This window comes from Carassius auratus, unplaced genomic scaffold, assembly GCF_003368295.1.
Source record: "Carassius auratus strain Wakin unplaced genomic scaffold, ASM336829v1 scaf_tig00048504, whole genome shotgun sequence".
Taxonomy (NCBI): Eukaryota; Metazoa; Chordata; class Actinopteri; order Cypriniformes; family Cyprinidae; genus Carassius; species Carassius auratus.
The window spans coordinates 6,805-25,047 of NW_020527077.1; the positions used below are offsets into that span (position 1 = coordinate 6,805).

The 18,243-nt window shown below is 31.6% G+C and overlaps 2 protein-coding genes across 3 annotated transcripts in view; both read left to right on the forward strand.

The window, feature by feature from the left end:
- Window positions 1-2,955: 2,955 nt before the first annotated feature.
- LOC113089121 (BPTI/Kunitz domain-containing protein) lies at window positions 2,956-6,795 on the forward strand. The gene is made up of 6 exons (XM_026255928.1): window positions 2,956-3,267; window positions 4,541-4,735; window positions 4,829-4,993; window positions 6,071-6,130; window positions 6,295-6,373; window positions 6,447-6,795. The coding sequence occupies exons 1-6, from the start codon at window positions 3,198-3,200 to the stop codon at window positions 6,502-6,504; spliced, it is 627 nt and encodes a 208-aa protein (XP_026111713.1). The 5' UTR covers window positions 2,956-3,197; the 3' UTR covers window positions 6,505-6,795.
- Window positions 6,796-9,349: 2,554 nt separating this feature from the next.
- LOC113089120 (myosin-IIIb-like) overlaps window positions 9,350-18,243 on the forward strand; it is a 43,785-nt gene continuing 34,891 nt past the window's right edge. For both annotated transcript variants that reach the window (XM_026255925.1, XM_026255927.1), the window contains exons 1-4: window positions 9,350-9,567; window positions 9,682-9,747; window positions 9,832-9,962; window positions 13,613-13,715. In XM_026255925.1, coding sequence (XP_026111710.1) covers window positions 9,466-9,567; window positions 9,682-9,747; window positions 9,832-9,962; window positions 13,613-13,715 — 402 coding nt within the window. In that variant the 5' untranslated portion in view covers window positions 9,350-9,465. The remainder of the gene's footprint in view (window positions 9,568-9,681; window positions 9,748-9,831; window positions 9,963-13,612; window positions 13,716-18,243) is intronic.

Below are 18,243 nucleotides of genomic sequence, written 5' to 3' on the forward strand. Positions count from 1 at the left end.
CCTTCTCGCCACCCCATCAATATTTTTCTAGATCCGCCCCTGCATGCATGCATCAGTTATTGTGCATCTGCCGGAGTAACCTTTCATTGCAGCGTTCAGTCTGTCCCTGATAAGAGGTTTAATGCACACACATACACACTTGGAGGATTTTGTTATAAATAGAGAGTCTGTAGTTTCAATGCATGCTTGTGCCATTTTATTGCACTTATCAGGGAATTTTAAAAACGAAAATGTGGTTTTCAAGTTTTTCATTGGGCAAAAGGTTGTTAAAACCCATCTAAATCCAATGCTAAATATGCAATAATTATTACTTTTATGATATTAAACTGAAATCTTAAATCTAGACTTAAAACTCATCTGTTTAGCTGAATGAGCTCTGTGCAATGTCCGAACAGATTGCACTGTATTTTCACGTGTGCTATATAAATAATTACTTCATATTGTAATATCAGGCAAAATAAATATTAATAGTATATTGTTATTCTATTTTGAGGGTGGGGGGGGGGGCTATGGAAAACATGGTTTTATTATTTGTAGGTTTTCTTATTTTTATTTGTTGCATTTTCATTGCATTATGTATTTTAAATTGCCAACCATTTCTGTTCGGTCTAAATTATAGTTCCTCTGGTTTCCTTTATTTTATTTATTTTGTACGGTATTTAAAATTTTATTGCATTATACATTTAAAAAAAAAAATAAATAAATATATATATATATATATATATATATATATATATATATATATATATATATATTAGATATATATATATATTAGATATATAGATGTATATATAGAGATATTTTATATATATATATATATATATATATATATATATATATATATATATATATATAATTATTAATTTGTTTTTTCAAAATGTATAATGCAATAAAATACCGTTTAAATACCGTACAAAATAACAAAAAACTGAATAATACATTTACTGAATATTTTCTCTCCCTCAGATCATCTGAGATCAGGATGAGTTTGTTTGGAGAAATGTAGCATTGCATCAGTGTCTCACCAATGGATGTGAATGGGTGCCGTCAGAAAAGAGTCCAAAGGGTGAGAGAATATTGAGCAGGTTTAACTTATTTTGTTTTATTTATTTTTTGTACAGCTGCTTTTGTAAGAATCTATTGATCTGGTTGATATATGACTCATCTTCTCTCATGTTTTTTGAAGAACAGCCGATGTTTACTGGTTCTGTGGTTAAAGTACATGATATCGAAATGTCTCTCATTAAAACTCCCGGATGAAGCTTTTCCTTCAGTGTCAACACCATCGAGACTAATGAAGGAATAGATCAGAGTTCATGATTGCTCATATCTCAGAATTAAGACACAATATCAGGATGAGACTAAGTGCTATTTAAACTATTAATACTGTGGATAATAATGTGTTTGATGTACATAGAGCACCCAGAAATATGAATGAGGTGCGCCATTAAAATGTCTTTTTTATTTATTTGAATTAATTTATTTTACACTATAAAGCAGTACTCTTTAATAGGACATATTTCAGATGAGTTGTTTTACGGCACTTAATCATTTCTTTAAATATGTTTTCTGTGGTCGCACATATAATTTATATTTAATGCTTACATAATTTAAAGAAATGTTATGAATAATAAACTGAGACTTTTTGATTCATTTCACTGTGACATCAATAAACGTTATAGTTAATAAAGAAAAATGTTTGCAGTACATAACAAAAGTTAGGAAAGTATAAAAAGTATCTATTGAAATAACAATTTTATGCAGTATTTCAATTATTATTTTAAAAGTTACTATTTATCAGAATTAATAAAGATTTAATGCAATAGTTAAATATTTTAATTATAATAAATACAATAATGTAGTAATTATCAGGATTATAATACAAACATATTATAAATATGTTATAAATGACATATTTTAACTAAATATATTTAAATATTTAAATTATTAATAGGTTTTACAAATGTAATTATTAAATAAACAATAACAATTTAAAAATAATTAAATTTTTATTGAAATTAATGCGCATTTTATGTAATAAAATTGCAATATTCAAATTATTATTGGAAAAATTACTATTTATTGGAAAATTGTTATTAAATATTAATATTAGAATTAATAAAATGTTTAATACAATATTTATTATTGAAATAATTACATTGAATATTTATCAGAATTAATTCAAATTGTAATGCAGTATTTATTCATATTTTATATGCATTTAAATATTTAAGTTATTAATAATAATTATTACAAATATATAAAAAAAATATATTTATTGGAATTTAATTCAATATTTAAATTATTAGAATAATTTATATTTATCAGAATTAATACAAATGTTAATTCAATATTTAAATTATTATTGAAATAATTACTTTATATTTATTAGAATTAATGCTGCTATTATTCCTGTGAACATTAATACTTAAATTGTTATTAAAATAGTAATATTAGAATCAATTAACATTTTAACACAATATTTACTTAGGTTATTATTAAAATAATAATTTATTATCAAAATTGAATCAAATTGTAATGCAATATTTAAACATATTTAACTAAATATATGTTTTATATATATATGTAAATATTTAAATTAATAATAATAATTACAAATTTATAAAAAAAATATTTGTATAATTATTGAAATCAATAAACATTTTAATTTAATATTTAAATAATTAGAAAAATATTTTAATATTTATCAGAATTAATAAAAATGCTAATTAATTTTTTTAATTATTATTGAAATAATGACATTATATTTATTAGAATTAATGCTGTCATATGTCCTGTGAACATTAATATTTAAATTGTTATTAAAATAGGAATATTAGAATCAAAACTAATTTTAATGCGATAGTTATTGAAATGATTATTAAAATAATTTAATATTAATGTTTTGTCATTAAGATGACTCAAACTCGCTTGCCTTTTTTTTCAGTAAAATATTAGATCACACATCATTCCTCGGTTTAATGTGCGATCATGGACAGGTTTCTGGGAGAGTAGGTGGTAAAGGAGTCATCGACAGGTTTTATGACAGAAACTGGCCTCGGTGTGAGAGGAACACACCCTGATCATAAACACTGAGCTGATAAGAGGGTCTAAAGGACGCGAGCCGGACTCAGACTGAGCTAGTCGTTGCTGGAGCTTCACTGGACCGAACCCTGTCCAATCTGAACAATCCTATCATGAGGAGATCGACTCTGTGTGTCCTGCTGGTGCTTCTGGGCTTCGGAGGAGTTTCTGCTTCATCAGAGAGTGAGTCCTGACAGACCTCGTCATTTCTGTCTCTTCTGGAGTTATTCTACACTTTACAGGAAGTGTCTGTTCTGTATTAAATGTGTTGATAATAATTCTAATAGACATGTTGTTGCCTTTTGCAATTAATGCACTGCAGTTCAGAAGTTTGGCATAGAAAAACTTTACTTTTACTCTTTAAAGTAATGTATTTGATCTGTTTTCAAATCTTTTTATTTTAAGAGTCTAAATGACTGTTCTATGACGACCTGTAACTTGTCAAAGCTACACGTTTCGATCACATTACCGTGATCTGTGTTTGAGGACCATATGTGAATTTCCTGAAAGGCCATCAAGGAAGTGAAACCAAGTTTATTAAAGTTAATTTACAATATGCACACATTTATTTTAAATCTTATGCCTAATGTGATGAGAATGGATCTGATTGAGCTGTTTGCGTAATTATTTAATTATTTTGTAATTATTGTTTTTAATATTTAAATAATTTAGGTATTAAAGCAATAGTTTGTTTAAAAAAATTAAATCAACTTTATTGTCAAGCACAGAACAAATATTTGTCATATTTTAATAAATATAACAATTTTACTTTTTTACTAAATAAAATCACCTTTGTTGTCAAATACAGAGCAATTTTTTCAATATTTAAATTATTATTAAATTAATTTGTTTAAAAAATATTCCAATGCAGAACAAATATTTAAGTATTTACGTTATTATTAAAATTATATAAAAAAATAAAATATTTATTGTCAAATACAGAACAAACATTTAAATATTTAAATTATTTAAAAAAATATTTGTAAAAATCTACTTTATTCTCCAATACAGAACAAATATTTGAATTATTATTCAAATATTTTGTTTTAAAAACTAAAATCAGCTGTCAAATAAAAAAACAAATATTTCATTGCTTAAATTATTATTAAAATGATGAAAATGTATTTTAAAAAATAAAATGCAACTTTGTCAAATACAGAACAAATATTAAAGTATATACTTATTTATTAAAATAATGTAAACAATTTAAAAACAATTTGTTGTTAAATACAGAACAATTATTATAAAAATATTTTGTTTCAAAAACTAAAATCAGCTTTGTCAAATACAGAACAAATATTTTAATTTTTAAAATAATATTGAGTTAAAAAAAAGAACAACTTAACTGTATAATACAAGACAAATATTATAATGCATTTAAGTAGAAGCTTTTAAAGCTGTGTCCAAATGCTTGAGATAATAATGAGTTGTTTCTGTTTTTTGTTTTGTTTTTCAGGCCCCCGGTGCACAGATCCCAAAGATGTAGGACAAGGAAATGAAAATCGGTTTAAGTTTTTCTATGATCCGCAGAAAGAGCTCTGTGTCCCGTTCCTCTTTAAAGGCCAAGGTGGCAACAGCAACCGCTTCAACAGCGATGAAGAGTGTGTGAAAGCATGCTCGCCCAAAGCTCACGAGATCTACCCGGATGACGGTAAAACAATCCACAAGTGTGCATCTTATTTGATGATTTGAGATGAGTGAAGTGAGGTTTTATTGTTCATGCTCTCTCCCTCGTGTCCATCAGATAAGGTCTGCTCTCTGCCAAAGGACGAAGGTGACTGCTTCGCTTCGATTCCGAAGTATTACTACGACAATACAGAGAAGATGTGCCTTATGTTCTTGTACAGAGGCTGCAATGGAAACGGCAACCGTTTTGTTTCTCGAGAGGATTGTCAGGCTATGTGTGGTGGTGAGTTCAACTCTCATTTGTCATCAGCACTTGTTTACACAGAACAGGTTTCTAAAAAAGTAAAAGAAGAAACTGCTGTCACTGTTGCAGACAGTAAGGTACAAAAGCTAAAAGGTACAACTCATTTCCTCTGTTTTTGTAGCTAATGTAACGCCCCAGTGACCCATTTTATACCTTTTGTACCTTTTTTCTGAGAGTGTATGAGTTAATAATCAAACCCTCAGTTTCACTGGAAGTTTATTAGTTCTTTAGTTAGTGTATTTACAACAGGTGTATGAAAGGTTGTTTTGTTTTGTTTTCTTTGATGATGGCAAACAATTGGTGGTTGTAAGTTATGACTTAATAACTGATCTTGTTCTGTTCCTTACATAAACTGATGCATGTTACTGCAAAATGCTTCCCTGTCTCAAACCATCTTTTGGTAAAATATGGATTAACCCCCCCAAAAATAAAATAAAATAAAGATTAACCCAATAGTTGGGTTTGTTCATGTTTGACCCAACTTAGCATTTTGTAAAAGTGTGATAAAGCCTCATTTTAGATGCCCAAAGAACAACATGTCCTAAACATTACTGCTTTAAAAAAAAAATTAATAAAAAAAATTAGACCGTAAGCTTGGGCTTTTTGAGTCAACTGTGAAAATAATGACTTGGAGTAGCAAAGAGCTTTTCTAATTCAAATTATTTATAATTTTATTTTATTTTAGGAAGTGACCCGGGGACACATTAAATGTATCAAAAGTGTCAGCGAAGACATTTCGAATGTTACAAAAGATTCTGTTTTCAAATGAATGCTGCTCTTTTGAACTTTCAACAACTTTAGAACTTTGGAACATCAAAGAATCCTGACAAAAATCAAATGTATCAGTTTCCACACAGACATCAACCGTTTCAGCATTGCATTGGGAATAATAATCAGAAATGTCTCTTGAGCAGCAACTGATTTTAACTTGTTAACATAGATTCACACAGAAAAAAGAGTTTGAGCAGCTTGTTCGGTGACTGTGTGTGTGTTCATCTGTTGTCCTCTAGAGGTCAGTCAGTCTGTTGTAAATATATATGAATGGTTTTTTTACAGCACGATCCGGACGGCTGCTGGGAGACCTGCCAAACCCCGATGAGAAGACTGTTAATGCAGGTACAGTTTCTTATATTTAATTGCTGCCGCTGTTGTGGTTTGACATAAAAGCTCTGCTGATGCTTGAGCTGCACGTTTCATCATTCATTACATCAGTGCATTGAAAAAAGCCTTTATCCAAGAGTTCATAACCATGTTTTGATCAGGTATTTTTCCTCTCTCAGGGCTGATTGTGGGAGTTTTGGGTGGGATTGTGTTCGCTGGTGCTGTCATTTCTGCGATTGTAGTGTTTGTGCTCCAGAAGTAAGTATCTATCTATCTATATATATAGCAATATACAATATAAAGTATCTAAAATATATCTTTTCATTCATAGAAAAAGCAAGAAAGCAGAACGAAAGCCAGTGCCGACGTCTGATATCGAAATGAAATAGATATTTCTTCACAGCATTTGTTTGTACATACCTTACTAGTGCTTTTGTACATCATGTTTGAACAGTTATTGAGCAATCGGGTTAAATGATAAATATTGATGTCTATGATAAACTAGTGATGTAAAGCAGTTTAATACTAAAAGCAATCCTGTTTTGTTTTATATATGGCAGCAGTTTCACAGATGTACCTGATCAAAGATGATGTAACAAACAAATCATTACTTTTCTGTGTTTTATATTGTTTTTTTAAAGAGATATTGTATTAATACAATAAATCATACATTAATACAATTGTATTTGTTTAGTTTTTTTTTTATTTAATATATGTAATAAAATATAAAATTGTATGTATAATACAATACATTGTATTAATTATATAATATTTAATATTAATAATGGATTAGATTCAAATAAAGAAGCAGAATCAGTATTTTAAGCAGATCTAACCAGAAGTGCAAATAGTTATTTATTCATATTTATTGACTTAACATTCTAATGATTAATGAAATTTATTTATATATATATATATATATATATATATATATATATGTGTGTGTGTGTGTGTGTATATATATATATATATATATACATATACTAAATTTGTATGTATATAATTATTTTAAAGTTGTGCTTTTGTAAAATGCAGATGGATCCAGATGGATTTTTTTTACGTCACTTTCCATTTTTCACAGAATTAATATGAAATGTATTAAATGTTTATTTTATGTATTAAATATAAAAGTAATATTTTATTTTTACTATTCATTTTTTATATATTAAAATATATGTGATATTCACTAGCATATATTTAAAATTCAATATTCCATAATATATTGAATATTATATATTTTAAATAAATAGTATCTAATCTCAAATAAAACAACAAAAAAAACTTAAAACTAATACTAATAGCATTAATCCTAAACCTGAAAAGATTCCGTATCATTTTAAATATATGATATTATATTTAATAAAATGTATTGAATACTATTATAAATAATACTTTTATTATAAATACTATATTTGTATGTATATTATCGTTTTAAAGTGGTGCGTGTGTTAAATGCAGATGGCAGGCAAAAATAAGAGATTGGACTGATTCAAGCACAAGTCATTGATCAGGTCATGGAGGAATTGTCTCATTTACTCCTGTGAGGTCCCAGTCACATGACCATCATCCAACCAATGATGATGTTTCCAGAAAACACAGTACAGGTTATAAGATTCATTAACCTGTAGTGCAGAACTAGTGTAACAGGTAATAGTGTGACGCGTGGAGAAAATGCCAACGGTTAAATGTTCTCCCACTGAAAAACATTGATCCACCATTAATCTGAATGTGTGGTGGCTACAGACTCACTTCAGATGTTCTCAATTTAAATACAGCATTTTTTTTATTTTTTTATTAAGTTTTTTAGGTGTGCCTTTTAAATTTTTTATAAATGTTTATATTTTATATATATTTTTTTAGTAATTTCATAACTTCAGCTTAAACACGTTTATTTTTTTTGCCAAGCCAACGTTGCTAATTAATGTTTAAGTCATCTTTTAATTATATTTTCTATTATTCCAGCTTTAGTTTCAATTCCTAAAAACATTTTATTTGTTTTAGTTAATTTTAACAACTTTATTTATTACAGGAATGAGATGATTTTCAATCATTTCCTCATATTGTACAGCTTTATAAGACATGGGATATAGGACCTTTATAATAGATGAGCTTCTTTTTGTAGTTTTTATAGTTTACATTGAAATGATATAAATACATCCATGGGTGTTGAATTAAAGTCATACAGGTTTGTAAAGATATATACACTGTCTGCTGTTCAGAATTCAGTGAGATTTTTTAATTGTTTTTTGAGGAAGTTTGTTCTGCTCATCAAGGCTGCATTTATTTGATCAGAAATACAGAGAAAAAAAACTAATATTAATATTACCATTTAAAATAATGGTTTTCTATTTCAATATACTTTAAAATATAATTTATTGCTGTGATTAAAGATGAATTTTCAGCATCATTACTCCAGCCTTCAGTGTCTTAAAGATATGCCGATTTATTATCAATAATAATATATATTTCTTTTTCTTTTTTTTTTTTTTTTTTTTACAAACTATGATACTTTTTTCAGGATTATTTGATGGATAAAGTCTTTTATAACAATATAAATCTTTTTATCACTTTTTATCAATTTAAAATCCTTGCTGAATTGCAGCATTATTTTATTAATTAAATTTATAAAAATTCCTATTTATTAAAAAAAAAAAAGAATTAATTACCGACGTCACAGTTTTGAACGACAGATATTATATTGTTACAAAATATTTTTATTTTAAATAAATGCTGTTCTTTTTAGCTATTCATTCATCAGAGAATTCTGAAAAAAAGTAGCACAGGATAAAAAAAATAATAAATGAAAGCAGCAGAACTGTTTCCAGTATTATTAATAAATAATAAATCAGAATGATTTCTAAAGGATCACGTGTCATTGAAAACTGGAGTAATGATGCAAAAAAAAATACAGCTTTGATCTCAGAAATACATTTCAGTTTAAATTATATTTAAATAGAAAAAAATGTTTTTAATTGCAATAATATTTCACAATATTACAGTTTTTTTCTGTATTTTTTATTAAATAAATGCAGGCTTGATGAGCAGAAGAGACTTCTGTAAAAACATTAAATATCTTACCCAACCCAAACTCTTTAACAGCAGTGTAAGGGGTTAAACGATGCCAGAATTTTAATTTAGGGTGAACTGTTGTGATGAAAGGGTTAATGATAGTTGTGTGTGTGTGTGAGCTGAGGGCGGGGAGAGAGAGAGAGAGAGAGAGAGAGAGAGAGAGTCTGCTGAATCAGCAGCTGTGTGACCCGACAGATCCTGGATAGAAGCATGAAAACAGCAGCTTGTTGTTTGGTGATGTGACACCGTTTTAATCTCACGAACAACATCAGAGACGAGAGATGGAGGAGAAGTTGCCTGAAGATCTGGCGAGTCTCTCCGAGCTGGAAGAGAAAAGTTTGCTGGAGGTTTTGACTGGACGCTTCACACACGACCTCATCTATGTGAGTAAAGCACATCTCAGAAATACAACACATGATTGACACAACCAGCTCAGATGTTCTCCACTGCCTCTGTGTACATCACTGAGATATGACTACCTGAATTCATATTTACAGACCTATGTAGGGGACATCTTGGTGGCTATTAACCCGTTTAAATATCTGTCAATTTATGAAAAAGAGGTAAGTGTTTCTTTAGCTACAAAAGAAGATTTGTGAGCAGTTAGCGTGTTTAAATCAGTGGCTGAACTGTGATCTCCTGTGCAGGTGTCTGAGCAGTACAAGTGCCATGAGAAGAAGTCTTTGCCTCCTCATATATTTGCTGTGGCGGACCGGGCGTATCAGTCCATGATGGGACGTCTGGCCACGGGACCCAGGAACCAGTGTATCGTGATCAGGTTTGTGTTGGGAGTAAATCATTCAGCAGAACCACTGGTTTCTCCAGGAACGCTTGTCTGAGGGGTTTTTGACTCTAGAGGGTCTGTACAGTAGGAGATTTTCTTTGGTTTGGTTTTTTTCAGTGAGGCATGTATAGACAAGACCAGCATTCCCTTTTTAGACACATCAGACGAGTCCTGGTGTCAGTGTCATTTCATAAAAACACTGCCTTTCCACCAAAGAATATATATATATTTATTTATTTTTTTTGCTTATTGTGAGGTCATATTTTTTTGACTCTTCTTCTCAGAACTGTGAGTTTACATCACGCAGCTGTGAGTTATAAACTCACAAATCTTAGTTACACTTTTGCGAGAAAATGTAAAATATATAATGATTAAAGTATTTATTTTTATTTACTTTTATATATTAATAAATAAATGTTTTATATATATATATATATATATATATATATATATATATATATATATATATATATATATATATATATATATATATATATATTAATAATTTATTTCTCTAAAAACAGAATTGCAAGACATCAAATCAGAATTCTGAGGGGAAAAAAGTCAGAATTATGCAGAATTAATACAGAAAATGTAATCAGGATTGTGTTCAAATATAATTATAATAATGATGTAAAATATATAATGATTAAAGTAATTATATTTATTTACTTTTAAATATTAATAAATAAATTATAGGGGAAAATAATGAGGAGGAAAAAGTCATAGAACTCACAATTCCGAATTTAAATCTCACAATTCCGAATTCTTTTTTTTTTCTTTTTTTTTGCGATGGAATAAAAAATAAAAAGGTGAATGTGACATTTTATCGCGCAAGTTTATGTCTCACAATTACGACATTTCTTTGCAGAATTATGTGTTAATTCTGAGTTTATATCTTGCAATGATCACTTTTTCAGAAAATCTCGAGCTATATTTGTCAGTTCTGAGTTCATATCTTCACAAGTTTTATTGTTTTTTTTAGTTTTTTTTCACAATTGTGAAAAATATCAGAATTGTGAGATATAAACTCAAAATTGCAAGAAAAAAATGTAATTTAAGCGTTAATCAAAACTGGTTTAAGTATATATCTGTTATGACTTTCAAGCTGTCAGGTGAGAATTCTGTCAAGATGAACTGAGAAAGTTTCAGATACATTTTAGTTCCTGGATTCCTCCATAACTTAATAGCGTGGTTGATAGCTGTTCTCGTTGTGGTGTCATATTTAAGGTCTTTCCTGTGTGAAAGCTCCCTCTGAGACTCTGCACTGCTTTACCGTCAGCAAGGTTGGCTTAATGTATTTGTCAGAATTGGAGCCTCGTGGTAATTTCTATATTTTATATAGCGCTTTAAACAAAATACATTGCGTCAAAGCAACTGAACAACATTCATAAGGAAAACAGTGTCTCAATAATGCAAAATGATAGTTAAAGGCAGTTCATCATTGAATTCAGTGATGTCATCTCTGTTCAGTTTAAATAGTGTCTGTGCATTTATTTGCAATCAAGTCAACGATATCGCTGTAGATGAAGTGTCCCCAACTAAGCAAGCCAGAGGCGACAGCGGCAAGGAACCGAAACTCCATCGGTGACAGAATGGAGAAAAAAACCTTGGGAGAAACCAGGCTCAGTTGGGGGTCAGTTCTCCTCTGACCAGACGAAACCAGTAGTTCAATTCCAGACTGCAGCAAAGTCAGATTGTGCAGAAGAATCATCTGTTTCCTGTGGTCTTGTGCTGGTGCTCCTCTGAGACAAGGTCTTTACAGGGGATCTGTATCTGGGGCTCTAGTTGTCCTGGTCTCCGCTGTCTTTCAGGGATGTAGAGGTCCTTTCTAGGTGCTGATCCACCATCTGGTCTGGATACGAACTGGATCCGGGCGACTGCAGTGACCCTCTGATCTGGACACAGACTGGATCCGGTGGCTACGGTGACCTCGGAATAAGAGAGAAACAGACAAATATTAGCGTAGATGCCATTCTTCTAATGATGTAGCAAGTACATCGGGAGTTATGGGAAGTTTTCCGGTTCACCTAATTAATGCAGCCTAAAAATCCTTTAACGGATTTGGATATTAAAAGCATCTTAGTATGTTATGTGTAAACCAGGTTAAAGAGATGGGTCTTTAATCTAGATTTAAACTGCAAGAGTGTGTCTGCCTCCCGAACAATGTTAGGTAGGTTATTCCAGAGTTTAGGCGCCAAATAGGAAAAGGATCTGCCGCCCGCAGTTGATTTTGATATTCTAGGTATTATCAAATTACCTGAGTTTTGAGAACGCTTGTGAATGGAGCAGTGCAAGCAGACCATCAGAAGACAGAAAGTTGACAGTCTCTGGGCAACATGCTTCTCTGATCATGTGAACAGTAAAGCCACAACCCTCAGAGAAGCCCAGTGCTTTTAACGCGTGCGATGACAACATGCCTGTGTCATCGATAATTAATCATGCTGCTAGATTTGGAAAGACGGGCTGATGTTTGATGTCGTAATGTTAGTGTTGCTCCCAAGAATATATATACTGACTCTAAAATGAGAGCAAAGGTCATGCACCTTTTTGTGACTAATATTGATTAGTTCTAGACGTTGGATTGTGGGTGGATCTCTTAAAAAAACCTCAAGAACAATTTTGGATCATACTGTAAACAATTTTGCATTGTAAAAATTATACTTTTTGTACCATTACGATTTAAATAGATAGATGGATGGATGGTTGGATGGATGGATGGATAGATAGATGGATAGATAGATGGATGGATGGATGGACGGATAGATGGATGGTCAGATATATGGATGGATGGATAGATAGATGGATAGATGGATGGATGGATAGATACAATATAGATAGATGGATGGATAGATAGATACAAGATAGATAGATAGATGGATGGATGGATGGATAGATACTAGATAGATGGATGGATGGATGGATAGATAGATACTAGATGGATGGATGGATGGATGATAGATAAATACAATATAGATGGATGGATGATAGATAGATAGATGGATGGATGGATGGATGGATGATAGATAGATGGATGGATGGATGGATGGATGGATGGATAGATACTAGATGGATGGATGGATGGATGATAGATAAATACAATATAGATAGATAATAGATAGATGGATGATAGATGGATGGATGGATGTATGGATGGATGATAGATAGATACAATATAGATGGATGGATGATAGATAGATAATAGATAGATAGATGGATGGATGGATGGATGGATGATAGATAGATGGATGGATGGATGGATGATAGATAGATACAATATAGATGGATGGATGATAGATAGATAATAGATAGATGGATGGATGGATGGATGGATGATAGATAGATGGATAGATGGATGGATAGATGGATGGATGGATGATAGATGGATGGATGGATGATAGATAGATAATAGATAGATGGATGGATGGGTGGATGGATAAATACAATATAGATGGATGGATGGATGGATGGATGGATAGATACAAGATGAAACTGAAAAGTAAAACATCTGTGTGTGTAATGTTTTGAATGTGTTTTAAAGTTGACGTGTTTCTGTTTGCTCTTTGACCTCTGTGAGCCAGTGTTTGTTTCTCTGCAGCACTCACAGTCTGATGCTGTATGTTGTATTGATCTCTGTCCCGCAGCGGTGAGAGCGGCGCGGGGAAAACTGAGAGCACAAAACTGCTGCTGAAACACATCATGGAGCTGTGCAAGGCCAACTCACAGCTGGAGCAGCAGATCCTGCAGGTACGGCACTCATTTGAATACAGCCACCAGGTTTACACAGAATAGACTTCAACCAGAAGTGATTGCGTGCTGCGTTCAGGTGGTCGGGGTTTGATTTACACACAGGAAGGTGAAACTAGCCCCACCCTCGAGGCCACTGCTCGTGTGTGTGTTAAAGGCACATGTGTGGTTTCTGACATATTCAAATGGTGGGTATATGGGGTGTGTTTAATTTGTTTGTTATAATATGTTTTTGGAAACGGCTTAAAGAGCCCATGATATTAGACTTGGACTTTTACGGCTTGTAGTGCATGTCTGTTTGGGTTGAGGTCGTCTCAGGGTTTCTGCAAGTATCTAAAAGCTCTTAGAAATATCTTAAAAGGGTCTTAATTCACCCTTTCAGAAATTAAGGCCTTGAAAAGGTGTTAAATCAGAGCAGAAAAGTCTTAAATTCATAGTCATGGCTTTAGATGTTGCATACAGTGCAAAAACAAAAATAAAAACATTTATATTCATGCATTTAGCAGATGCTTTTTTTATCCAAAGCGACTTCAGGCTATGTAAAAAAGAATATTTTCTTTAGTATTTTTGTTTTATTTTCCAATACAAATACCTAAACATCATTAAATCAAGATACATTTGCTTGATATGCAAAATTTACGATATGAAGTCTTGTTTTTGCACAAAATGATGAGTTTATGATTAAAACAAGAATGTCAATGGGGAGTTACGTTAATGTTTTTGAACCCATTGTTAGAAATTATTTCTTGCTTTAATCAAAAACTTAGTTTATTTTGACTGATTTAAAAAAAAGTGTTGTTATCTTCTGTCTTTTGCAATTCTTTTTTACTGATTTAATAATGTTTAGACATTTGCATTGGAAAGCAAGACAATATACAAAGGAAGTACATCTTTTTTGCAGTGTCATCAGAAGGTACAGTAAAAGTTAATTTAATATCAAATATCATGTTTATTTTGTAAAATGTAATGCAAATCTGTATGAAGCTGTATTTTCAACCTTTAAAGTGTTAAACGTGTATTGATAAATTAGGTACCCTTTAATTTGTTCCTTAAATGTTCTTTAAATGGTCTTGGAAAAAGACTTAATATTCCTTCATGAAACCTAGAGAAAGCCTGCATCTTCATTCTAGTGTAAAACTAAAAGATTAAGCAGATATGCATATGCAAAAACAGTTTCTTCCAGGAAAATGCCTAATGAAACTGATTGCTCATCTTGCAGTTGAGGCGTTTTTATCCAATCAAATGTGCTTTAAATGAGAAAATCCATATATAATAATAATAATAATAATAAATAGCAAATCAGGCTGTTTTAGACTGTTAAAAAAAAGGCTCTTTAATACACGCCTCTTGAACTTTATATATAAATCCTCATTAGATTGGTGTTTGAAAATATGTGACCCACGGACCTTTACTTAAAATATTTTTTTTTGGCTATTGCTACAAATATACCTGACTTACAATGAATTCAAGCTATTTTTTTTTTTTACATACTGGTAAACAGAGAAATGTATCGCCTGAATGCACTGCAAGTCGTTTTGGATGAAAGCATCTGCTAAATGCACAAATGTAAATGTATACCCCAGCGACTTAAGCCTGGTTTTGTGGTCAAGAGTCACATATGTGGGTGCGACAGCAATATTTTAGTATTTTGAGGTCTCGGTTTAGTTTGAGGAACAGATGTTCATGGTAGAGGTTATTTCTGTTTGTTCCCAGTACAGTCTAGTGTTGTGATTTCATGGGAATTGGCATCGTTCTTATCTTTGACCCTCTGACCCGCTCAGATCTGTAATTATAGGCTGTAGACGATCCTATAAAACACATTTCAAAGCTATAATATGCTAATATTCATCATGTCTGCCACTGCTCCAATGTAAGCATAACAAAACACCATTGCACACGTCACGTCTTTTGGTCTTTAGCAGCAGGTTGGCTAACTTTAATGTTGATTGCAATACGTAGTCAGAAATGTGTCAGGTTTGATTGTTCAATAAACACCAGGTATAAACTAAGGTAAGATAAGTTTCCTGTGTTGCTTCAGATCATTGAAATCTGCAGACTGGTGTCAGACAGGGAGATGTCCAGTTCTTGGCACATCATAGGCTTTCCTAGCATCAGTTCTGATGAAATGAGTTGCTTAAAAAAGTGGTGAATGACTCTGTGTTTTTGAGTGACCTTTACTTCTGTAAACTCTTGTTTTTTCATGACAAAACCCATGATGGTTGCTTATTTCGAAACAAGTATGTATTGATATCCATCTTTGTTGTTGCTATAATTATTGCGGTTTTACTTCTGCTCCTGTAGGTTCGCTGGCTTTGCAATGTCGTGTTTTAATGTTTGTTTGCAGAAACTTTCCAGCAGAGAGAGTGTGAAATATTACATATTTTAACCCCGGAGTGTTTACATTCATGTGCAATTTAATAGTAGATCTACTTTACATATGTTTACATAAATCAACTTACATAAACAAATTAATGTTGTCAAAACAACCCTTTTGATTGTGGGAACAGTAGGTTGTCCTGGTTCTCTAATGTGAATGGGAACATTAGCATGATGTTTTTTCAACAACGTTTACTAAAGGTTGATTTGTAAATTTCCAAAAGTTAAAACGTTTTATCTTAAGGCTTTAATGTTTGCATTATTTGAATTCTATAAACAAAAAAATGTTTCCCTATTTTTGGAATAAAGATAATGTATGTGTTTTTAAGCGAATTTCGAGATATAGATTAAAAACTGCTCTGAATGGAAACACCAAGATCAAGCATCTGAACTCAAGAGAACATGACAGTGTTTGTTATTGAGTTTCATCTGGTGCAAGTAATTTATTATTTAGGAAAAAAGAGCCACAGGTCTCTCCCTGGTTGTAGCAACTTTTATTTTTATTATTGATATTTTGTGCCGGTTTCCCAGAAAGTGACGATTTTGTTCTTTTGAAACCAAGGGGTGGAAACGATGCTTTATTTGCAAATGTTTTATGCAATATAAAACATTTCCACACTAGTTAATTCATTCAAAAACATAGCTATTGAGAACAATGAGACATTAAAACATTGGGTAAATGTTTTAATTGTCACACGATAAATTATCGGCCGATATTTGGCCAATTTGTAAATATCGGCCGATAAGTTTTTCTGTTTGGCCAACGAGAGTTATGAGTTTATTTTGACAGCATTCAGTAAATACATATTTTAAGCAAGTCTTTAAATATCTAATATACATTTCATGCCACAAACCTCAAAATCTTTGATGAAAGTATAAATCTATTGATTTATACAGTTCAAAATGTTTTTTTTTTTATTTATTTATTCTTTTTCAAGTGATTATTTTAGAAAATATTATGTAAAATAAAATATAAATTTAATTGCAGAGAAGAATCTTTGCATTTAAATAATCCTAAATCATTAAGGCCGGTATCAGCTTTAAATAGAAAACATAGGGATGTTTCGTTAACATTAAAGTTTGATCGTTTCTTAAAGGTAAAGTATGTGCTTTCTGCATCACTAGTTCACGCAAATGTAATAAAAACATTTTTAAGCAGGTTTTCTGAACACTTCATCCATCTGCCATTGGTTAAGCTAAGATTTTGACATGTGTTAGCACTCGAAATAGTTGCCAGCATGTTTCCAAAATTGTATGAGCATTTTCTCACAGCTCTTTTGGGAAGACAGGATGTCTGGGGGAGCTCATAGAGACATCTGAGAAGTTTAGGAAGTGACCGTAACTCTCTAAAGCATTGCATCAGCCAGAGCATTTCACCCACTGGTGTGACTCAGGAAAGTCTTGCTGTTATATTAGCCGATCAAGATGTGATACACTTAGACCCCATTTGCACATGGATTTGGCAACCTTTGCTCCATGTGACTTCTCTTTCTGCATTTGTGTTTGTGTATAACACATTTAAACATCATGTTCCTACGATGTGTGATGTGCTTTAAGGCCGGGGATACACCTAGCCGACTTCAAAGGACAGTGTTTTCGTCTTGCATTTGCAGCGTCTGGACCAAAAAGCTGCACTTGATCACATGGCACAGACTACAGCTGACTGCTAACTAACACATACATTCTGCATCTGTCTGAGAGGATTAAACAGTCTATATCACCAGTTATCAATAGTATATATATTCATCATTCATGAGATACCAAAACATGGTTTAATACAATTTATACGCAGATATACGAATTGGAAACAAACCAGTGCTTGCTTACCATTTTAAATCTCAGTTATATTGCAAAGTTTCTTCATTTTAAGCAGCTCGTGTAGTTATGGAAATATTGGATGAGATCACATAACATTAGAACGGTGCCGCCTTCATTTACTTCACTTTTGCTTTATTTCTCCAACACTGATTCGTTCGCTTAACTCAATGTCCAATCAGAGTTCTCACTCTCACAGATGGCCCCAATGTCAATCTGACGTGGTTTAAGACTGTTTTCTTGAAGAAAACCATCTGTTGTCACACTCTATGTTTGCATAGAGAAGTGAGCAAACTTTGTTCTCACCTTCTGGAGTGGAAGATCTGGTATTAGGATC

What these genes read in the sequence shown, in the direction of transcription:
- LOC113089121 (XM_026255928.1), top strand. Translation starts at nt 3,198, where the DNA reads ATGAGGAGATCGACTCTGTGTGTCCTGCTGGTGCTTCTGGGCTTCGGA. An exon ending in CGAGATCTACCCGGATGACG is followed by an intron (nt 4,736 to 4,828) that starts GTAAAACAATCC and finishes CGTGTCCATCAG; the next exon opens with ATAAGGTCTGCTCTCTGCCA. An exon ending in GTAGTGTTTGTGCTCCAGAA is followed by an intron (nt 6,374 to 6,446) that starts GTAAGTATCTAT and finishes TTTCATTCATAG; the next exon opens with AAAAAGCAAGAAAGCAGAAC.